At 40.2% G+C, this 25635-nt stretch overlaps 1 protein-coding gene across 1 annotated transcript in view; it reads right to left on the reverse strand.

Annotated features, from left to right (window-relative positions):
- Positions 1-25635, reverse strand: part of FNDC3B (fibronectin type III domain containing 3B) — a 2611550-nt gene that overhangs the window by 898352 nt on the left and 1687563 nt on the right. Inside the window, exon 12 of the mRNA XM_044070236.1 lies at positions 4623-4761. Coding sequence (XP_043926171.1) covers positions 4623-4761 — 139 coding nt within the window. The remainder of the gene's footprint in view (positions 1-4622; positions 4762-25635) is intronic.

A 25635-nucleotide genomic window follows, 5' to 3' on the forward strand; every position in this document is an offset into this window, starting at 1 on the left:
GTAGTACATGTGGGGAGAGGAAATGGTAATACATGTTGTGGGGAGGAAATGGTAATACATGCTGTGGGGAGGAAATGGAAGTACATGTTGTGGGGAGGTAATGGTAGTACATGTTGTGGGGAGGAAATGGTAATACATGTTGTGGGGAGGAAATGGTAGTACCATGCTGTGGGGGATGAAACGGTAGTACATGTTGTGGGGGGATGAAATGGTAGTACATGTTGTGGGGGGAGGAAATGGTAGTACATGTTGTGGGGGGAGGAAATGGTAATACATGTTGTGGGGAGGAAATGGTAGTATATGTTGTGGGGGATGAAATGGTAGTACATGTTGTGGGGAGGAAATGGTAGTACATGTTGTGGGGAGGAAATGGTAGTAACATGTTGTGGGGTGAGGAAATGGTAGTACATGATGTGGGGGGAGGAAATGGTAGTACAAGCTGTGGGGGGATGAAATGGTAGTACAAGCTGTGGGGGGATGAAATGGTAGTACATGTTGTGGGGAGAGGAAATGGCAATACATGCTGTGTGGGGAGGAAATGGTAGTACATGTTGTGGGGGGAGGAAATGGTAGTACATGTTGTGGGGGGAGGAAATGGTAGTAACATGTTGTGGGGTGAGGAAATGGTAGTAACATGTTGTGGGGTGAGGAAATGGTAGTACATGTTGTGGGGAGAGGAAATGGCAATACATGCTGTGTACTACAGCCTCGGCAGAGATACAACAGGGAAAGCAGCAAAATGCAACAATGATAATAAAAGGAAAGTATTACAGGTATAATAATGTGAACTTTTGTGTACCCCCAAATGGAAGTTACGCTAAGAGTAGAGAGCTGAAATGTTAGTGGGTTGGTAAACAGGGCTAAGAAGGCTTGCATACCGAGATATGTCAAAAAAAGTGTTGGTACTATGGGAAATACATCTGTCCAAAGAGGAGGTTTATCATTTTAATAGGGAAATATACAGAGCACTGGCGAGGTCAGCACGGGAGTAGAAGGGTTACTTGGTTAGGAGGGAAAGACATACAAAAGCAAGTATGGGACACATTACAGGACAAGAAGAGAATGTATATATGAGCTGGAAGAGAGGGAGAGGGATAAAAGATAAAATAGTAACTAGATGCTTCCCACCAAAACACTCACTAACAATAATGAGGGGCATATTACAAAAAATTAGCATTTCAACAGGCCTTTTATTAGCAGTGGAGGACTGCAACATGGTAACTAGCAGATGGGATGTAGACAGGTCCAAAAAATCAGAGTTCTTAAACAGTGAAAATTTCTAAGGGAATTATGAATAAGGTAAGATGGAGGGCAGAAAGCAGAAACGACAGGAGCAGAGTCTATACCTTTTACTCAGTGTGGTAGCAAAACTGGTCCAGGATATGTAGGGTATATGCGAAAACAGAGCACAAGGATGCAGTAATGGATGTAAAATGTTAACCAGTGTCTTTATCAAATCATGCCTTAATGGGGTAGCTTTAGTGAAAGAGAGGTGTATATAAGACAACAAAATGTAGAGAGAGGTTTACTTATGTTGAAAGTGGAGGGAAAAACAAAGGAAATGGAAACTGGAGGAAATTTTGGTGGAATTTAGGAATTACTATGAAGGTTTATACAGGAAGGAGGAAGACAAGCAATAAAAGGGAGAGGGGAAGGTGGAGGAATAGGAACAGATAAGTATTTAGGTGCTGCATAAAGAAAGAGTGCAGAAACTAACACAAGTAATAGAATTACAAGAGATGAAGAAAGTGATGAATAATCCAAAGAAAGGCAAATTACCTGGGACATATCTGCATCCTACAGAGCTGTGTGAAGTAAAGATAAGAAAGGAAAGAGTAGCAAATATATGGGTAAAAAATATTCAATAATATCATACTTATTAATATCTTAAGTGATATACTGACAAGCTTCAAACCCCATTCAAGTCCAGTTACCTCCACTGAATACATGGAAACACACACCACAGCATTACACCAGCATGTAAACAGCTGTACCATGTAAGAACAATCACAGGACAACTCCCAGAAAAAAAAAACATGGTGGAACCATAATATCAAAAAGCTTTACAAAAAAGGGAAGAGAAATTTGACCAAAAGTAAGAAGAGTAATTCCAAGAATGGTATAACCCTCATCACTAAATAAACAATTACTCAAGAAACTTAACAATATTTGCCAAAGCCAAGTTTGAGGCTACCACAGCTACCCAAGAAGAAGATAATCACAAGTCCATTTTTAGTTATGTTTGTAATCTGAAAAGCACAATGCAGCAATGCATTGAGATGATTGTGAGCAATGTTATCTATGCTGAGGCTGAAGATATAGCCAACCTACTGACCATTATATTTAGCTCTAAGTTTATTCCTCTGAGCACTCCATCAACCCCTCAAGATATACCTGAAACTGGCTTACCTCCAAATATCAAACAAGACCAAGTCCTAAAAGCACTATCAAAAGCTGAAATTGAAGCATCAATGCGTCTTGACAATATCCATTGATGCATCTTAAATAGTATGAAGCATGATATAGCCACACCCCCTAACAACATCGCTCAACTTCAGCCTCCATCCATGTTTTGCACCAAGTTAATGAAGAACAGTTACAGTTATTCCCCTGCATAAGGGAGGACCTTCCACAGACCCAGCCAATTACAGACCAATAAGAACATAGGGGAACCTCCAAACACCGGACCCATCTCAGTTTGGATTCATCAAAGGCAGGCCATGCTTACTCAATTGGTGGACTTTTTTTTGAAAAGGTCCCCAAAACAATGTATGAAGATAAAATGGTACACAATGCATACCTCAACCCAGTCAAAACTTCTGACACAATTCCTCCACTCAGACATAGTAGAAAAGCTAAACAAACTGGGAATAAACCCCTATGTCACTTGTTGGATTGCTTGCTCATTCACAGATATGATGCAGGAAATCACAATAAGGGAAGTTAGCTCCACAAAGAATGCAGTCACAGTGGAGTCCCCTAGGGTTTTGTGCTGGAACCTCTCCTATTTGGCATCTACTTCTCTGAAGTAAAGCTAGTACCAAAGGGCTCTGGTTGACTAAGTTTGCAGATAACTTCAAGTTAGGAGCAGTCATTGAATCCCCAAATGACTTTGCCATCCTGCAAGAAAGTTTGTCTCAAATAAATAAATGGTGCCAAAATCATGGACTAAAACTGAATGACAAAAAATGCATTATTGTACCCTTTGGGAGGTCATTTAACCCAGGAAACTACTACATTGACAATGTGTCCCTAAAACTTAACCCAGTTGTTCAGAATTTGGGAACTTATGTGGACAGTGACCTACATTTTGACAAACATGTGTCCTTTTATGAACTTTAAGAACTAAGTAATAGACTGTATAAATGTTTGTATAATAAGGACTGCACAGATGTGAAGGAAAACCTAGATGGCACAGCCCAAGTTGTTGTTTGTCTTTTCGGCTTTTCCCGGTTAGGGGTTGCCACAGCGGAACTCTGGTCCGCTAATAATTGGCAGTAGATTTTTTATGGTGCCGAGTTGCCAGCCCGACGCCCAACCTTCAGTGAAGGCATGTCCATTCACACATGTCTTTCGGAGGCCACTCAACCGCAGAGAGGACATGCAGACTCCACACAGACGGCACTCCAGCCGTGAATCAAACTGTATATTCATAAAATGTCTAACTTTGTTATGAAACTTCAGCTGCATTCCACTGAAAGTCTTCAAACAGCATTAACAGTGCCAAAGTTTAACATGCCTTCTTTTCTAATTTACCTTTAAAGGAACACACCACCTTCTCCTACAGTTTAACTCAACTCTTAGGTTTCTATTCTCCCTACAATATGATTCCAGTATTGTGTAGGTACCACAAACCTGCCTGCCCTTTATAAAACTTTCACTCCCTTGCCTTGTAATCAAAGGAAGGGAAAGACCACCCACTTTTTTTAAACTTAACTTCTCATATAATTTGCAGAGGAATTTGTCTATGCCTGTATGACATACCACAGACACAGAAAAATATGTAGTCAGGTACTGCTGACATTCTTATACGGTAATTACTCCTGCTGATGTCATGATACTTATTCAAAGGATTCCTCAGCAAGTCAAACTATTGAGTTATACAAACATCACAAATCATTTTACATAGCTCTGATCAAGATAAAACTTCCCAACTTAAAAAAAACAAAACAAAGAAACAAAAAACACTACAAACATCCAGTACTGGTGCAGATTAACAATAAGATGCCCTGACAGAGTTTAACTGTAACTTTAAACATAGTGGTAAAATGAAAGTTTCCCTTTACTAGATCTTGACAACAAGATACTGATAAGACCTTACATCTGTGAGATATCAGCTCACATTAAAACTATAACTGTTTAGGCACAACAACAATTAATAACTGCTTCAGAGCTGATACGGAAAGAACAGCAAAATGACAACAGTAGGGAGAGAATTTCAATGTTAAAGCATCACATTTTACAAACAGAACAAAAGTGCTTCTGTTAACAACTGGAAACATTAGTAGAATCAATAATAGCACACCAGAAAGGAGTTTTATTAGTAAAGAAATTGAGATGAAGACTTTTCAGTAAGTCTCTGCCATTGGTTTTGCTTTTGACATCAAAAACAATATACTTACTTTCCACTGTAAAGTAAGGGAGCTTCTGGTTCTAGTTGTCATCTTTGGTGACATAGGGGCTTCTGGTGCAGCACTAAGAGTGGTAAAGCTAACAGGTTCTGAACAGGCTCCTTTTACTGACTTGTAAACAGCATAAACCCTGCAAACAAAAACATGTTGCAATTAGACAAGTGCTACTTAGCAAGTGAACACAGCCGGCACAGAGATTTTGAAGCCTTTGGACCATTCTGCAAACAACAAAAGTAGTTTCTGGCATGCTTACTTATTTGGCATTTTACTGAGAATATAAAAACTATGACCCATGGTGGTGGTGTTGCGGTAGTGTTGTCGCCTCGCAGTCAGACGCTGTCCGGTTCGATTCTCAGTTAGACCGTCTTCTGCGTGGAGACATGTGTGAATGGGCGTACCTTCGTTGAAGGTTGTGCATCAGGCCCGGCAAGCCGGCATGTAAAAATCTACTGCCAATCATTAGCGGACCGAAGTTCCGCTGTGGCAACCCCTAACCAGGAAAAGCCGAAAGATACAACAACTGAGAATATAAAAACTGTTATACTGGCAAATCTAGTTTCTTGTCTGCTGCAGTTTACTGTAATAATCCACAACAAGAATGACTTACCCTATGCTGTATTTAAAGCTGGGTCTATGCTTTAAATTCAAGGTATAAATGAGTGAATAACTGTGCATGAGTATACATAAAACAGAAACAGCCTGCAGCCCTATCTTGGTTTGCACCTATCTTACTTTATGGATATAGCAGAAAAAGTTCTGTTCTCATATTTATTCTTTTATCCTACAGACCTGTTACAAAATATTCTACTTCCTTGTTAAAAGAAAGCTGGTACCTACACATACCTACATGTTTCCATGTTTTATGTTACACAAATGACTGAATGTGTCATCTATTGTGGTAGTGTATATAATACTTATAGTGACTTTATTTTAAATGTTGTAGTATGCATGCTTATTTTGCTGTTTTTCTTTTGTGGAATTCTTTTTTTGAGTAACGGTGAATTTTTAGAGTACTTGAATAAGGCTATTTCATACTGAAATTACATATAATTGTCAAGATTTAACTATTTAGATGTTACAGTATATACAGACTGTACAATTGCATTATCTAAAAATACTTTTAGGAAGCCAGTTAATGGTAACAAGTATCTATATTGTCAGTATGCACCCTTGACATGTCAAAGAATAGCTAAAAGCCAATTTATTCAAGTTTTGAGGCTAACCCCTGATCATGTTAGACAAGTGCAGAGAGATTGCTGTTTTGTTAGAGGCAGGTATTATCCAAATTCAGAGACTGAGGAGGCACTTTTGAGTTCCACGGGTACAAGCACCAACAATATGCCTGTTACTAAAACCGATGAATACTATACAGTCTATTATAACAAGAAATAAGGATTTGGTGCTGATTCCTTTAACTTTTACTGGGTATAGTTACACTTTAAAGGACTTGGTGAAAAAGCACTAGAATATTTTGAAGGACAATGAAGCTTTTAAGTAAATGTGTTAAGGAAGTTCCTAGGTCTGTTTACAAAAGATCAAGGAGTTTAAAAAAACTTTCAGAAGGCAACAAAACATTCCTCCAAGAAAGTCACTAACACTGTGAATGGGACTAAATATTGTTTCAATCCCAGAGATGGCACTTTATGACTAGTCCACATGTAGTTAATGATTTCAGTGGAATGAAGAAGTATCTAGGTTTACTTGTGAGACTAGTAATGTAGTTTACCATACACAGCGCCTTACTGATGAGAATTTATAGTAAGGAAATTAAAGCACATGGTATCTGTGTATATTACAGCTACTAAAAATCAAGATTCTAAGAATAATTTACATAAGCAAGATGTGCAATGCGTTAATTTGAAAATATTCTTTTGGAAAATTTTATGTGCAACACAAATAAGTAATTTAGGATTAAAATGTGGAAGCACTTCATGGAACATTATCATATTTTTGCTTGACAAGAAGGCCCATGCATAGTTCTCTGCCAATCTCCAGCTATATCTACCTTGTAACCCTATATTCAGCAATAAGTATCTGGCAAACTAGTTTACAAGGTATAGGTATGACCGCATTTCTGTCGCACTCTCAGGTCAAGATGTCTTCAGGCCAGCATCAATTTTGTTTTGCAACTTGCATAATCCCTCTTTACCAACCAAATGCCCAGAAAACATTTCCTCTTCGAAAACCTCGTACATGCATTGTTAGCTTGAAGACATTACTGTTTTAACCTGTTGGCCATTATCTATAAAGAAAACTGGGCTTTAACATAATGTAGTGCCACGCATTCACATCGGGAATACCCTGTGATGGGCTTTAACATAATGTAGTGCCACGCATTCACATCGGGAATACCCTGTGATGGGCTTTAACATAATGTAGTGCCACGCATTCACATCGGGAATACCCTGTGATGGGCTTTAACATAATGTAGTGCCACGCATTCACATCGGGAATACCCTGTGATGGGCTTTAACATAATGTAGTGCCACGCATTCACATCGGAATACCCTGTGATGGGCTTTAACATAATGTAGTGCCACGCATTCACATCGGGAATACCCTGTGATGGGCTTTAACATAATGTAGTGCCACGCATTCACATCGGGAATACCCTGTGATGGGCTTTAACATAATGTAGTGCCACGCATTCACATCGGGAATACCCTGTGATGGGCTTTAACATAATGTAGTGCCACGCATTCACATCGGGAATACCCTGTGATGGGCTTTAACATAATGTAGTGCCACGCATTCACATCGGGAATACCCTGTGATGGGCTTTAACATAATGTAGTGCCACGCATTCACATCGGGAATACCCTGTGATGGGCTTTAACATAATGTAGTGCCACGCATTCACATCGGGAATACCCTGTGATGGGCTTTAACATAATGTAGTGCCACGCATTCACATCGGGAATACCCTGTGATGGGCTTTAACATAATGTAGTGCCACGCATTCACATCGGGAATACCCTGTGATACTTAGTCTATTACTTTTCATAAAATGGCTAAAGAACATATCATTATAAAGATGGTATTATTGCATTAAAACCAGCTTTTATACTTGCTAATTGTGCAAAAGTGTTTTACGGATTCTTAAAGCCTCCGTTTACAGGTATGCTTATGCCAAGTCAGTCTTTGCAAAGTGCAGACTTCCTAGGAGTGCAAAAAAAAACTTCACTTTCTGGTAACAGATACTGCATTATATGCAGTATTACATTCACAGTACCTCTGAAGTCTCCATAAATATAAACCACTCATGTGTTGCTTTTATTTAACATGGTAACTACACGTGTGGCCCAGTCATTCCATTTCATCCTAGATGGTACTCCAAAACTTTCCAAATTCTGTCCTGCAGCTTAAACTTTGAGTATGAGTGAAGCTGATACTGTTTTAGTTCCCAACAGCATAATTCCATTACAGTATATCACTGATGTAAGGGAGATCTCAAATACCAGGGCCCATTGGCTCATTTCTGGATCTAGCTTGCTATCTTTTCCTTAGATTTCCCCTTCTTCCCTTTGTTAGGTCTAACACTTTCCTGTTTAAGGTGAGAAGACCAAGTCTTTGATGGAAAGCCTCTGCTATATTTTGGAGCTGAAAAATCTGGTTTGCAGATTGACTATTTTTCCCTTTTCCACCAGTTTATTGTACATTTCCTGAGAAGACGGTCCAGGCTAGAGGTCAAACAGGTATTAATGATCTTGGTTTTAACATTATCTGGCAGTTGTGAGGTTCTCAGCCAGGCATGTTTCTATTACAGAGCCAGTAACTGCTGCCCTGCACACTCCATGATGCATCCACAGCATCACAGCCAGCCAGGCATGTCTTTGCATTACAGAGCCAGTAACTGCTGCCCTGCACACTCCATGATGCATCCACAGCATTACAGCCAGCCAGGCATGTCTCTGAATTACAGAGCCAGTAACTGCAGCCCTGCACGCTGCATGATGCAGACACAACATCACAGCCAGCCAGGCATGTCTCTGTATTACAGAGCCAGTAACTGCTGCCCTGCATGCTGCATAATGCAGACGCAGCATCACAGCGAGCCAGGCATGTCTCTGTATTACAGAGCCAGTAACTGCTGCCCTGCACGCTGCATAATGGAGACACAGTATCACAGCCAGCCAAGCATGTCTCTGTATTACAGAGCCAGTAACTGCTGCCCTGCACGCTGCATAATGCAGACACAGCATCACAGCCAGCCAGGCATGTCTCTGTATTACAGAGCCAGTAGCTGCTGCCCTGCACGCTGCATGATGCATCCACAGCATTACAGCAGCACTTCTTAAAGGACCTGGCCACTTGGAAAGACAGGTCATATAGGTCCAGCATAACTTGCTTCAGATCCTTATCGTTAATCTCCTCTGCCTTAGTGCCATGTTTGCCAGTGGAAATGCTGGTAATAAAGCATATATGACTGGCAATTTAAGGCTCTGGTGAAAAGGGTAGCAGAAGTATATACTTTGTTCCCAAATCTGGTAAGACCTCTGCTTTCCTTATCACTGAATGTGTGATTCTTGGTTACAGCTGAGGTACCTACCCTGCTGTGATCAAGAAACACCATATCTGAATATTCCAAGGGGTTCCCACAAAAGTACATATGGGAGTCCTTCACCTGTAGAACCAGTCATGCTTCAGAGGTGCAGGGGGAAGGGAGTCAGGCTCCAAAGATGCATTATTAAACACATTTTCCCAGACATCTAGCACTGGAAGGACAGAGGTTTAGGTTCAGACAAACCGCATAAGTTTTGTATCTTTGCTGGGGTTGAGAATATTCTTTAGCTTCCCATTAGGGCACCTGCTTCATTCTGTGAAGGGTGTCCCCAAAGGAAAAGTCCTTTGGTGCTGAAGCAGAGGACAAGATGCCTTCAGTGTCAGAATTATAGTTTTCAGTAACTGGAATATGGCCCACATATGCCAACTCATCAACCTCTATGCCACGCGTATCTGAATCCTTTTCCAGAGGGCTAAGGATTCAGTGGAAGCCAGGGAAGTGGCTTTGGAAGAGACACTGCCTGGACAATGCACAGGCAAGCTGTCAGGCTGCCACTCTGGAGGCCTTGGGTCATGAGTAGAGGAACTGAGACCTTGATGTGGTCATCTGGAACCTCTTCACCTGCAACAGTGGTGAGGATCCCACCTTCCCCTTCTGATATCACAATGTGGGCTTCTGATACCAAAGGGTCTTCAGCCATAGGATACATCAGTCTGGGTGGACATACAAAAAATCAGTAGTATGGACACCTGCACAGGGATTGTGCCAGAGGCCTTGATTCAAATGAACACTGCAGGCAGGACCTGTTACAGTGCCTCATAGTGTGTAGGGCCAATGGACCCACAGAAACCCAAATTACTGGAAATGTCTTTGATTTCCTGATGTTTCTCTCAGTTTTTGCTATATTTTTTCCTTAGGCAGGAGGCTCATAGAGAATTTGGCAGATGCCATGGTGGCATGAAACCAGGATTGCACCCCCCCCCTTTGGATGCAAACTCCTGGACAGGCCTACACCTTCTATGAACTGTCTTCAGGGTAAGTGAAGCACATTTTGGAAAATAATCCACATTGTGCTCTGGGCCAAGTCAGAACAAACACTTAAGATGGTTTTGCTTACCACACATCACACAGTTATTAAGTATCACTACACATTCTTCTTGAATTAGAGTCATTATCAGATATTAACCGACAAATTCACACCGCAACATGGATAGGTTAAAAGACATCTCCTATGGGGTACTTATCTGACTGCCAGAAATAGGCCAACTGACCAAACTGGGTGATGCAAATAACATACATCTACTGACTACATGACAAGAAAGATCTATGGTATCAGCCAAAGCACCCTTTACACTACTGACAAACTATCATCCTTGGTGGGAGTACAGCAACTGAAGCCCTTGGGGGTTGCTCTGGAAGTTGGGCCAGACATGGGCTACCTACAGCAGAAATGAATATTACAATGAACACCTACTGCTAACTGAACTGGGAGATGTCAGTCTTAAGTGGGCTGGGCTATTAATATAAAACATATTTGTAACTTTATCTAGTTCTGAATTCACTGGTTTTAGATTAATGTGTATTTAGATGACTTCTTTAAAATATGACAGATTTTTAGCATGCCTTGCAGGCTCAAATGTCAGGCTGTATGGACTTAAAAAGCATTTGAATCATTAACTGTACGTTGAAGGTTGAAGTCAATACTGATTTTATGTTTCTGGACTACATTTTCACTTTAATATTTATAGCTAATTGCATTATGCATTATATTTTCTTAGAAAAAAAGCTTTGAATAACAATTATTTTTTAGTGTTTCTAAATGATCAAGCTATTTGGGTGGCCACGGTGGTGCAGCAGTTAGCGCTGTTGCCTCACAGCATGAGGTACTCCGGTTCGATTCTCAGGTGGGGTGCCTTCTGGGTGGAGTCTGCATGTCCTTCCTGCAGTCACACCTGTTTCTTTTGGGTGCTACAGTTTCCTCCCACATTCCAAAGACATGCAGTAGGTGGACTGGATACTCTAAATTGGCCGTAGGCAAGAGTGTGTGCAAGTGGGTGGTGCAAATGAACTACCATGGCAGTGCTAGCCACCCAGTGGTGGAAACCTTGGCTCGACATGATTGTCACTGTGGAAGTGACACCCCAGCTCCATGTGCAAAATGGGAAAAGGGGTTGACAATGGATGTAAAAGTTCAAGCCATTTACAGATGTCGTTCTGTTGCAATATTCTTTATTATATTGTGTGTGTGTTGGAGCTTTTCTCCCCGGGCCTCTACTGAAAAGAGACATGTATCCAGTTAGACTAGCTTGGTCAACAAATGTAAAATAAAAATAAATAAATAAAATTCTTAAGCAGATATGCGACACTGAGTAGGGTTTGTACTGTACCAGAGCCCATTGTGATTCATAAAGAACTGTATGTAATGGCACAAGATCTTGTACATGGCCCTACCTCAATCTGTAGACATAGTATGCCACCCAGGCACTGTGCAAGAAGATTATCCCTCTCTAAGATCGTATGTGCTTCACAAACACGTCACCTACATAAGGAGTGGATTTCTATTTCTAGGAGATTTTCTGCTTGAGCTTCCACTGAAAATAGGTATTGTACCCAGTTAGACTTTCCAGGTAAACAAAAGCAAATAAATAAACGGTATACTGACTGCCTCTACACTGCTGTGTACTATATTTATTAACACCAGTGCCCATGCTGACGTTTTATTGGTGCTTTGTGTTTAAAAGCATTTAAAAAAACTTGAACCTAACTAACACCAGGCCAAAAATGTGACTTGTGTACAGACCTCAGAATTACCACAGATCAAGCGTCAGGAAGTAAAATGCAAGCAAGACAGAGAGACCAACCGTGTGGGTCTCATACAAAAATTCTAAGTTCAAAAAGACCCCAAATGAATGTTCATTCTGTTTTCCCCTTGGTTTGGTAGAGAGACTCCCCTACTACATATCATGTGTAAATGTTTCAATTGTGAAATACTGATGCTTTAATTCTGTTACAATGTGGAATGATGGGATGGTCCCTGGAAATATTGATGCTTTAATTCTGTTACAATGTGGAATGATGGGATGGTCCCTGGAAATACTAATTCTTTTGCAGTGTGGAATGATGGGATGGTCACTGGAAATCCTGATGCTTTAATTCTGTTACAATGTGGAATGATGGGATGGTCCCTGGAAATACTGATGCTTTCATTCTGTTACAATGTGGACTGATGGGATGGTCACTGGAAATACTGATGCTTTAATTCTGATACAAAGGGGAATGATATGATGCTTTAAATCTGTTACAATGTGGAATGATGGGACGGTCACTGGAAATAATGATGATTTAATTCTGTTGCAATGTGGAATGATGGGATGGTCACTGAATCTTGCTGTGAAGGTTAGTAGATGTTTAGTGTGTTCTAAGTTTTATTCACTGATATTAACAAATTTGTATATTTTTTTAATCAGAAACAAATTATGTAACACAACAATGTACTCATTCCTCCAGAAGCAGACCAGTTTCCTGCAAACAGCAAAACTTTATATTCTGCACATAAACATGGTTAGGTGGTGCTGGCATTGGAGGCTGCTTCACATTCCACAACACCATGATACTGCTCTGATTAGTACCATGAAATAAAGAGTTTTACTTCCTTTATACAGCTGGGCACTCAAAGCAGGTTTTCAGCTCTGAGGCATACACAGACCTTTAAAAAGATAAACAAAAGTTTGAAATGAAAAGGTATAGAACAGCACTCTTACATTCCGCATTCTGTTATGTTCATAGTCTTACATGGGCTATGTTAAAGAAAGTATAGGCTGAATGATACTGTCTGGAATATCATAGTTCTCAACCTCTAAGTGCAAGAAATCTGGACAAAGCCATAAATAATGGAGGACATAGGCCCCAAAATAGGGACACTTTTTAAAATACTGCTATTAAAAATTTAGAAAGTTCATAGAATTACAGGTTTTGCATTAGCAGGAATTTCCTGGTGGGTATGAAGTCTGAAACTCAAACATCTGCCATCATTTCCTGACTTCAATCCTCAATGATTTGTCAGTGATTTGCCAGAAAGCTGCAATTTTATGAGAAACAAACAAAAATATGAGGCAAAAATCTGGACATTCTGCAAAAATCTCTACAGTTCAGATGTATTGTCTGGATTGTAGACTACCACAAAATAAGCCTATACATACCATAAGCAATCTTAAACAAAAACACTTATCCATGTGAAACTGATAAGAAACAAAAATGCAGATTTAATCTACATATTTTAACACTTTTATTTGCTTGACATTTTCACTGAGAAATTATACTGAGAGAAATGTACTCTGTAAATAACCAATATAATGAATTTAGTGATTTGCTGCCACCTACTGGCGCATATGGTGCCTGCATACAATGATCCTAAAGAGAATTTCTGTGTATTTGAAATCTAATTTGTACTTAGCACCTGATAGCATTTAAATGCACAGTACACATTTTTAACCAATATCACTAAAAAAATGCAATGAATTAATCAATAAACAAGAAACCAGTAAATATTCTTCTCTCATTACTGAATGATATTTAAGCCAAGGAGATATTTCAAGAAAATGGCAGCTGCAGCTTCCTGTCCAAATACAGACCAACAGTAAGTAAAACAGCTAAGTTGTATGCCTTTTGAGGAAAAATACTGGAAATTACTTACTGATACAGGTATGTCTCTGGTTGTATATCTGCAAGCATACATCTCATATAGTATTTATGCACATGTATATATGTATATCTCCTTTGAAAACCATATTGCCAAAGTGGTTAGAAAGACCTTCTACATAGCCCACCTCATCACGAAGGGTTTCACATCTAGATCAAGAGAGGTAATCGTGCCCCTTTATTCATCCCTCATCAGGCCCATCATAGAATACAATGCCCCTTTTGGGATGTACCTTACCCGACACCTGCAGCAATTAGAAAGACCCCAAAAGTATCTCACCAAGAGGATCAAGGGTCTCAAACAGATGCCATATGCTGCTCGGTTAAAAAAAATCCAGCTCTACTCAGTTGCATACCGCCTACTTCGAGGCGATCTATGCCTGACATACAAAGCTATGTCAAATCCAGAATTAATGGACATGCTCCATCTCAGTAAATCTAAATCCCTTAGAGCCACACGCTCGAGGGACTTGAACCTCAGCACAGAAATAAATAGAACTTGCTGGAGGGACAGGTTTATAACCCAGAGGCTCCCTTCGCTCTGGAATAGAATTCCAGTTCATGTGAGGCAGAGCACCTCACTGAATCTCTTCAAGAAGAATCTCGATAGGTGGATGGGGGATCGTAGGTTTGTCCCAGGGATTACTCCCGTGTCACTATTAGACAGAGGCACAGTAAACTAAACCTTAAAAAGGGCACAGTATACTCAAATCAAGGGGTGGCGTAAGCCATACAGAATCGGGCTAGGCTTATAATTGCCCCAGGGCAGATAGCCTAGTATGAACCTATGAACCTATATGTGTGCAACCACACTTGCGCTCTTGCATGCGCCGGCTCTCACACACACACACACACACACACACACACACACACACACACACACACACACACACACACACACACACTCTCTCTCTCTTACACAATGTGTCTGTTTCTGTGTATAATATGCTCACTGGAGTCTTTCTGAAAGCCAAAGAGCCAGCACACTGAAGATTGTTTGCACACACTCCCACATACAAAGCTAGACTAAATACAATGTCTGCAGTTAATGCCTTGTATTACTGATAAGTAGTCCATATTTTTTTACATTTATATTTACTCCATTTGTCAACTGAGACAATCTGAGTAGGTGTAGGTCAAAGCCCTTTTTCAGCAAAGGTCTGAAGACAAAGCTCCACCATAACTTTGAAAGACATAAAACTGATGTAAGAACTGATTAACAAAAAGTGAGATAGATATGGTAGTATAAATGTTTCCTACAGTATGAAAAATAACCAAAAAATATACGCTATTAAATGATTTGTGTCGGCAGCAACATGATGACAGGATATTACACTTCCTACACAGAGTAAAGACGATGAAACAAAGCCATATACAGGACGTTCAGCATAACTGCATACCATAACATGGCATAATGACAAATCTGAGATTACTGGGAAATCACTAACATAACCATTTTCCACAATAAGAGAAAAGTACAGTTGTATACCTAACATAAATGTTGATGTTCGAGTGTATTCACTGTTGCAGTCATTACACTTGGGTTATCCTGCTGGCAGGCTACTCGCAGTCGGCCTGAATTCCAAAGTCTTGGTCCGGCATTGGTTGCTGTTGCCTCTTCCCTGATGTCAGTGCGCCAGGGGTAAAAAAGATGCAGCTGACGCCATTTTCTTCAGTTTTTCTTGCCCCAGATGTCAGGTGCCCCCAAATGGAAGGCTAAAAAATATGCCAATAAATATGCATGCACTGAAGTAAACATTCCCTTCATCTACAAGTAAATACACCACATAGGTTGTATAGAATACAGACGTACAGCTATGTCCCAGGAAAAGAAATGGGGATGGTGGGTGGGTAACCTGGACTGCAACAGTGAATACATTCAAACATCTACATTTATGGTATGTACACAACTGTACTATGTTCATCGTGTTTCACTGTTGCAGTCATTACACTTGGGTTGAATCCCAAAACTGAGGTTGGGTGGCTGGGTCTAAATAGGATTAGGAGAGGCTATAAGGCCCTGCAGAACTGCAGTGGCAAAGCCTGCTCTGGATTTAGAGTAGAGAGGTAAGTGGTAGTGCTTGGTGAAAGTGTGCACTAAACTCCAAGTGGCAGCCTCTAAAATGTCTTTGGTTGGTACTCCTCTGAGGAAGGCTGCTGAAGTGGCTGCTACTCTGGTTGAATGTGGCCTAATGCCCTTAGGTACTAATTTGCCATGTTGTGAATAGCAGAAACGAATGCAGTGGCCTATCCATTTTGAAATAGTCTGCTTTGAGATAGCTTTTCCTTGTGATCCTGCAGCATATGCCACTAAGAGTTGCTCAGTCTTTCTGAAAGCTTTAGTTCTGTCCAAGAAGAAGCGTAGCTGTCTGTGTATGTCCAAAGAATGCTGGAGTTTCTCACCCTTATTCTGTGGGTTTGGATAAAAAGTAGGCAAATGAATGGTTTGGTTAAAGGCCACACTGGACACTACCTTAGGCATAAAAGTTGGGTTTGTCCTCAGAGAAACCCTGTCTGGATGGAAAATGACAAAAGTTTCCACAGCCATGAGTGCCTATAACTACACGTCTTGCAGACGTTATTGCTAGGAGCAGAGCTGTTTTCCATGATAAGAACTTTATCTCAGCTGTATTGGCTGGCTCAAAAGTTGGCAGTGTGAGTTTTTCCAAGACATAATTGAGGTCCCATGCAGGTATTGGTGCTCTCCTTGGAGGTCTTATGTTTTTGGCCGAGATATTGTCTTAGCAATGGATGAGAAAAAATAGGTGGTTCCATACTGTAATGAGATGAAATGGCAGACGCATGGATTTTAATTGATGAAAAGGATAGGCCTTTGTCCGGCATCTCAGGTATTGTAAAATCTGAGGAATATTTGGCACAAATGTGTCAAATCCTTGTGCCTGGTTCCAAGCACTGAATCTCTTCCATTTTTCTGCATAAGATTTTCTGGTACTGGGCCTCCTGGCCTCCAAAATAACACCCATCACTGCTTTAGAGAGAGGTGTGTTCTGAATGGCTACATTATTCGCCATGCTGCCAGATTTAGGGTCTTGAGTTGGCTGTGCAGGATCTGATTGTTTCGTTGGGTCAGTACGTGAGGAATTAGATGTAATGTCCAGGCTGGGCCTTGAGACAAGCTCTTTAGGATTGGGTACCAGTGCTGGCGGGGCCAGTCTGGGGCGATCAGAATCATTTTTGGCTTCTCTTGTCTGACCTTTAGGAGTAACTTGGGGAGGAGAGGCAGAGGAGGAAAGGCATATACTGTTAGAGTTTTCCAGCTGAATGATAGAGCATCCACTTTCCATGCTTGCTTGTGATAAGTCCTTGTGCAGAATCTCTGTAGTTGACAGTTGGGAGGGGAGGCAAATAGATCTATGTCTGGGCATCCCCATTTCTTTGTTATCATGCTGAAGACTTGTGGATCCAGTTTCCACTCGTGGGGATCCTTAAGGTTTCTGCTTAGTTCGTCTGCCAGAGTATTTATCTTTCCTGGCAGGAATTGTGCTTGCAGGTGTACTTGATAAGTCAATGCTGTGTCCCACAAATTCATGGCTTGTCTGCAGAGGGGGTAGGAATGTGTGCCTCCCTGCTTGTTTATGTACCACATGACTGTAGTATTGTCCGTCCTTATCAGTAGTTGTCCTGGATGAAGCAGATCCTTGAAAGCTGTCAGGGCATTCTGAACAGATAGCATCTCTTTTTGATTAATATGCAGATGCCTTTGGCTTGTGGGCCATGTGCCCTGAATACATTTTCCTGCCATGTGGGCCCCCCAGGCATAATCTGATGCATCAGTTGTTATTGAGTGCCTGGCTGTGGGTAGGCTGAAAGGCTGTCCCTTGTGGTGACAGGCCTGTGCCCACCATCAAAACTCTTGTTGCAGGCAAGGAATGAGGGTAATTAATGTTTCTAGGATGTGGCAATGTTGAGTCCAAACACTTTTTAGATACCATTGTAGTTTCCTCATATGCAGTCTGGCATATGGAATTAGCAGAATGCAGGATGCCATGAAGCCCAAAGCCTGCAGAATTCTTCTTGCAGATAACTGAGTCTTTCTTGCCAACATTTTGAAGTAAGAAGTCAGTTGCCTTTGCTTGTCTGGCATGAGATAAGCCATCTGGGCAGTTGTATTTAAGCTTGCACCCAGGAATATTATCTCTTGAGAGGGTACTAGTTTTGATTTCTTTTCGTTTACTGTGTACCCTAGGCAAATTAATAATCTTTTTTACAAACTCCAGATGCTTTAGTAGAAGGTCCTTGTTCTCTGCTTGAAGAAGACAATCGTCCAAGTAAGGATATATTTGTATTCATCTTTGTCTGCAAAATGCAATTACTGGTGCCAGGCATTTTGTGAAGACCCTGGGCACAGTAGATAAGCCAAAGGGCAGTGCAGAGAATTGGTAGTGCATTGAGCCAGCTATTAATCTGAGGTATCTTCTGCAAGATTGTCTGATTGGGACATGCAGGTATGCCTCTTTTAGGTCCAAAGTTACAAGCCGAGCCTTCTTGCCCAGCATGTGCCGAAGCTGCTGCAGAATCAACATTTTGAATTTTGGAACGTCCAGAAATGTATTTAGAACAGGCAGGTCCAGTATTGCTCTCCAGGCTTTGTCCTTTCTGGGTACCAAGAAAAGTCTTGAGTAAAATCCTTGTCCCTGCTCTTGGTGTGGTACTAGCTGAATGGCCCTCATGTCCATGAGGGATGAAACTTGTTTTGTGCCTCTGCCCATTGATTGTGTGGCAGGTCTGGCATACCTTTTGCCCTTGGCAGGGTGTGAAAGTGGAACCTGTAGCCCTGGCACACTATATTCAAGAGCCATTTGTCCTGGGTGATCATGTGCCTGCCAATTTTGAGAAAAAAGTGCTAGTTATCCCCCTAAGGGGGCTGCCAAAAAATAAGTGCTTGGTGCTGGCAGAGGACAGTCATTGGGACTTTTTCCTGTATGGCTGTGATTTGTCTTCTCCGCTTTTGGAGGTAGAAGCGCCCCACTGTTTAGGCTTGTATGAGCCCTGGGGCTGGGATCTGCCTCTGGGGCATCTGTATCTGCCTCTTTGTGGCCTGTCTGACACTGAAAAGGACCAATTCTTTGTAGGCCAGTTCCTGCTAAATCTGGGAGGCTGTACCTGTAAGAAATCCTTTACTGTTTGCATAGATTTCGCTTTGTCCTCCATTTTCTTCAACACCTCCTCTGCTTTAACACCAAATAAAGTATCATGCTGTAATGGAGCATCTAATAAGGTTTTATATTTACTACTATGTAATTAATTAACCTACCTATTCTATTGGTTGTGGGCATTTATTTAATTGTATTTAAGTAACAGATAAGTGGTTTTATGTGTTTTGTATTGTCTGAAGAAGGTTTGATTTCTGTGTACTGTGGATTGCTGTGGTGTGTTTATAAGCCCTATTAAAAGAACTGGTGCTTTGTTTTTTGTCACCTTCCTTTGGATACAGTTATTTGTTTATGGATGATGCACGACGCGGCGCTCAAGAAGGTGAGGCAGGGAGAAACGAAATTGTTGAGCGCTAACACAGTTAGTTGGTCTCCTGACGCCAGTCAGCCTTCAATCTCTTTGCCTGGGAACCAGGAAGCTTTGAGCAAGACAAAACAAATTTGGATATACTGAATGATTTTCCATGTTTTATTCGAGGATACTCTCTTTAGTGTTTTTCAAACAAAAAGAATGTAACTACTGCCAAAGGAAACTATAACCAAATGACTAATGAACTGCATTTTCATTTAAATAAATATAAGATGCTTCCCAAATAATGTATACGAAGGAACTGATTTTTATAACAACTTGGTAAAGGCATTTGATAATTGTGGTTTTGCGATTATGGAGGCCATAATCTTAAATAATGAAAATGAAATGTCTAAACTGTCTAACACAATTGAAGAAATTAATAAAGCAGTAATCAGTGACCTTTTGTTTACAGTAGAGGAACATAGAGTTAAGTACAAAAGATTATTAAAGGACATTGAATCTCATTGCATTGAAGTGCAAAATAGGAAATTTGGTAAAATTGATAGGGACATGTATGAATATAAAAATAAGATACAATATCCCAAACCTAAGTTTTGGAATAGGAGAGTTAATTTGGATTTACAAAATGAGAATGATGGAGTTGTATTACATGGCAGTCCTATACATGCAGATGAAGACATTGACTTGGAAGAGTTTTTGATGCAGAAGGAACCTGTAAATTGAATGAAGGTAAAAATGGACCTTCAATGATTTTAATATATTTAACTATTTCAAATACTACACTCACTAGGACACATTTTGAAGTTTTAGGACTAATTTGTTTAAATTACTAGTTGATATAAAACTATTTATTAGAAAGAAAAACTTGGAAATATTTTAACTGTACTACAGGCACATGTGATGAACTACATCCCCAGTTAAAAACTTTGAATTAAAAATATGAATTGAGAAAATCTTTGATTAAGCATTATGTCGGCTGACAATGAGGAAAAAATTTTGACATTTTGAGTAAGGACAAGTCTATCAGGATTATGAAACATGAAGGAAGATGTTAAATATTTTGAATAATACAGACAAATATAGTAGGACCTCTTTGAATGAAATCACATAGCATACAACAGGATACGGGGACTATTACAGGACCTACTGGGATCTATTGACCTAAAGACCTATAATTTTTGACTGTAACAAAACCTAAAATACCTTCCATCTTTGGGATCATCTATTACTGCACCTCTTGCTATCTATGCAATTACCTTTAAAGAACATTTCCCAAAGTGATTTCACTACTATTTTAGTCCTTATGGCATACTGGGAGATGCAGATTCTCTTATTAATGACAACTTTTGTACAGTACTATTGTTTATTGATGATCTATGTTTTTTTTGAAAGGTACAAAGGATTGGATTTGTTTGATGGATATATAAATGTGGCAAATATAAATCCTCCAATTCAACAATTCACAAGGATACTAGAGATACTTTTTACTTGGATGTCAATATTATCAAGGCTGATGACACATTTGTTTCCACACAACATAGAAAGGAGATAGAAGAAAACAATTTATTTTATTTGCATTTTTGCATTTTCGCTTCATCAGAAAAAAATCAGAAAAGTGTAGGACAACTAGTCCGAATATATGTAGGATCTGATCTGATGAACTTTATTAAGGAATGTGATACCTTGTACAAGATGTTCATGTCTAAAGAAGAGGCTAAAAAAAAGTATTTTTGAGGACATAAAGATGAAGTCCTTGAGGGGAGAAAAGGTAAGTTGTAAGTGAACACATTCATTGGGGTGGGCCTAAAGAGGGATTTGTTTCAGGTTATTTTACCACACTTATGATGGTCAATCTAGTATAGTGAAAATTTTGAACATGACATCAAATTTATTTATATATCAGAACATCATGTGGGAGGTAGTACCCATTATTTATTCATTCATTAACAATTGTTCATTATAAAAATTATGACCATGTTTTAATAATTTCAATTATATATATTGCTATCCACTATGTAGATGGGATATTTGTTTTATATTTACTACTATGTAATTAATTAACCTACCTATTCTATTGGTTGTGGGCATTTATTTAATTGTATTTAAGTAACAGATAAGTGGTTTTATGTGTTTTTCTGTGTACTGTGGATTGCTGTGGTGCTTTGTTTTTGGTCATCTAATAATTTTGCTTTAACATGATCAGGCAGATTCTGTTCCTTTAACCAAGCATGCCTCCTAATGACAGAACCCATAACTGCGGCCCTGTACGAGGCCTCCAGAGAATCGAAACCACATTGCAATGTATGTTTTCCCACTTGTTCAGTTGTATGCAATAAATCCTGCATTTCCTTATTTTCTACACAATCAGAATTTGTCAACATTTTCTGTTTAAGTAGTGACATTAAGTATTGCTGATATTTAAGCATATGAAATTGACAATTTAAAGCCCTCACAGCCAAAGTAGCAGAAGTGTAAACCTTTTTCCCCCACCTGTCTAGTGCCCTTGAATCCCTGTCAGAGGGGATAGGGATTTTGCAGTGGAAGCCTTGACCCCTTTGGGACCCTGAGAAATAGTTTCTGGGTCAGCAGCAGGGTTTTTATAAAGACATTTATGTGAATCTGGAACCCTGTAGTATCTGTCAGGTTTAACAGGGGCAGGGGGTAAAGAGTCAGGGGAAAGGTCGGATTCTGAAAATACATCATCTACAATGTCTAACACAAGACTAATAGCAAGAGGCCTGTGCTGAGGTAGTAAAAGAAAATCTCTAAGCCTTTTCTTTGATTCTGAATAGTCTTGGCTCTCCCAGTGGAAGTGCTCCCTCATGGTATGCACGGTTTCCCCAAAAGAATAATCCTCAGGAGGAGAGGCTGAAGGGATAGATTCTTCAGCATCAGAATCTTCATAGGGAAGAAGAGAGTATTCCTGTTCAGAAGAGGAGTCACAAGAAATGGAAACCTGATCTGAAGATTCATATTCTGTCTCTTGCCTAGGCCTCTTATCAGGAGGGGGATGGGAACCCCTGATCAAGGTAATTAGATCTCCAGCCATTTTGAGCATCTGTTTTTTAGGCATGGAAGTCTGTCCAGGAGAATGCTGTACTTGTTTCTTTGTCTTTAGAGCTGCTTTATTCTTTGCTTTTGAAGCTCAGGCAGGCTTTACATATAACTGTGTAGGTCTGAAAACACCCTCAGAAGCCGATGCCTGCTCAGCGGCTCCGGACCCATCTCAGGGAATAGTTTCCGAGTGTTCAATACCTTGAGTATCCGGAGGCCTAGTTGGCTCCACGTGGGAGTTGGCAGCGGCCTGTGGCTCTGAGGTAGCGGGTGTCAGGGGCTGCGAAAGCGCCTCACCGAGAACCGGCGACTGGCTTAGCGGAAGCCTTGTCATCAGTTTTGGACCTCAGATGCCTGTCCTTTTCTTTTTCCTTGCGCTTTTTCGTCAGCTGTTCATACGGCGTTATATAATTGAATCTTCGGCCAAAGTAATGAAAGGCAAAATCGTACCAACTCTTAATAGTGCATTGGTTAAATCTAACACAAAACCGACAGCTAGCAACGTTGTGATCAGGGCCTAGGCAAGGAATACAGTAAGAATAAAAATCCTTATGAGGTATATGCTTCTCACAAGAAATACAACTGTTAACTTTTTCTGACATCGGTCTGGAGCAAGAAAAAAGTTTCCCCAATGGGGTACTTAGCTTTAATGAAGACTTCGGATCTGAAATTCATTTTTTGAAAATCTCAGGAGTCGGCCGATTGGCACTTGTGAACTGCTTTTGCTTCGGGCACTGCGCGGCAAGAAAGACTGAAGAAAATGGCGTTGGCTGCATCTTTTATACCCCTGGCACACTGACGTCAGGGAAGAGGCGACAGCAACCGCCGCCGGACCAAGACTTTGGAATTTAGGCCGACTGCGGGTAGCCTGCCAGCAGGATAACCCAAGTGTAATAACTGCAACAGTGAAATACGATGAACATCAGAACAAAGCCTGAATAAAATGTACAAAAATGTATATAAACAGCATTTACACAGTGACATCAGTATTTCACAAAGTATAGGTGAAAATGCAGCAGTTAATTGCATACACAGTAACTACATTAGAGTTGCTTGTCAAACATAGTAAATGACATCTGTATGAGGATTTTGGCTTTAACACCTGTATGTAAGCACTATAAAAGAGTTGCATTAGTTATGTGAAGAGTAAAAAAAAATAAGGCATTAATGTTATATATTACAAAAGCTCAGTATTATAAATGTTAATGAAAAAGTGTTAGAAATAAAAGGGTGGTGATTATTATATGTTTGTTCTTTTCTTTTGGGTAGATCAGTTAGAAATTCATGAAGATGTGAGGTGATTTTTCAAAGGTCTGTACAAGGGGGTAGGCTTCTCTGCCCCCCCCTCCCAAACTTACTACAAATTGTAGTACAACCTTTTCTGGTGCCATATAACATACCAGATTTGGTCTCATTTCAGTAATTTATAAGTATGTTGCTATTTTTCAGCAACTCATGATATATGAACCTGTAGTAAACCATATGCTCTCTCTCTCTCTCTCTATATATATATATATATATATATATACACATATATATATATATATATATATATATATATATATATATATATATGTATATACACACAGAGAAAGAGGGAGAACACATGCATGCTCTCTCTCTCACACACACACACACACACACACACACACACACACACACACACACACACACACACACACACACACACACACATATGCATCCCCACAGCTCCACAATAACTACCATTCACAAGTCTGTGAATGGATGTTCATTACTAAGAGGGTGTACACTTCTTCATCCCCACAAGAAATTATCTCAGCAGAGAAGTTCTCTAAAGCAGTCTGCCAAATTATTCTGCTGCTGCCACCATCTCTAGAACACTGTACAAGGCTAATCTGCTTTAGCCAGTCCCCTGAATTGCATTTCCATGCAGCTTCACCAGCAAGACTGCTGTCCATACTACAGCCACTTACAGGGTAAAACCATGGTGGGAGAAGGGTCTATAGCTCAGACTAACTGTGATGTGGAAACCTTCAGAGTTAAGGCTTCCACATTGCAGTAAGCCTTTCTGAAGCCCAGGCACTGCATACACACACATATGTATGCATACATGCACACTATATATATATATATATATATATATATATATATATATATATGTATGTATATATACAGAGAGAGAGAGTGAGAGAAAAATAAAGGGGGGTGGGAGATATTCCAATTACACAGATAAAAAATTCCCTAAATAGATCCTGCACACTCTATAGTTATATATTTTCTCTTTTTTGTCTTTTTTAGTTTAGATTACTGTATCCAATCTATTTGCCTGTACTGCCTATCCCAATGGACAAAAATGTTTATGTAGAATTAACCAGCTTTGCTATAGGAACCTTTTACTGTCAAACAGGGGACACAGTAGCACTTTGAAACCATCAGCCTCATGGACCCTACACCATTTTCTTGATATGATGCTACAACATGTGGAGAGGCATATTTGGATTCCATGGACATGGGAGGAAAGAAACACCTCTAGGCAGGTATTCTTTGGCATACCCTGTTTCCCCTGAAATTCTGTGGGCCAATGAATGCATTGACACTGCAATCAGGGTCCCAGCTGCTCCACATGGCATTTAGTATATCAAGCTGAAGGTCTTCCATGCCATCAACTGCCAAGCTGTATGCAGTGCATAGAGTTTTATGTACTATGTACCTGTGTGTCATCTAGGCAGTTCCCATGATTCCCACATCTGTCACAAGTGCAAGCTATACTAGATTTTGTTGAGGTGAATTCATCTAGATGGTAGGTGTACACACTCAAACCTACAGAGTCCCTGGCGGTGTGGCCACATGAACATATCTACTAGACCACTCATAATGATGTCCACTGTTATGTGTTGCAGGTGATGCATACTCCTTGGAACCAAGACTGATGACTTCATCTGCAGCCCGCAAACCATGGCAATGATGGTGTACAATACCACACTGCTGCAGTCAAATACCATTATTAAAAGAGTGCTTGGACTACTGAAGGCCTACTTTGGAAGCAACAATACATCTTATGATGTACTGCAGTATGGGTCTGTGCAATGCTACATAACATGGAGCACAAAAGTAGTTACAACATGGCAGGGCATGGCAGTATTTCTCTTTATGGATTGTTGTTATGACATACAGTTCAGACAATGCTGCTCTGCTCTACCTGTTATATCTGAGAAGACGTTCCTGATCAATACAATACATCTCTTTATCTTACTTTGTACATTTCTTTCCCAGATGTGA

The sequence above is a fragment of the Protopterus annectens genome, chromosome 4.part1 (assembly GCF_019279795.1).
Source record: "Protopterus annectens isolate FY-2018-M chromosome 4.part1, PAN1.0, whole genome shotgun sequence".
NCBI lineage: Eukaryota > Metazoa > Chordata > Ceratodontiformes > Protopteridae > Protopterus > Protopterus annectens.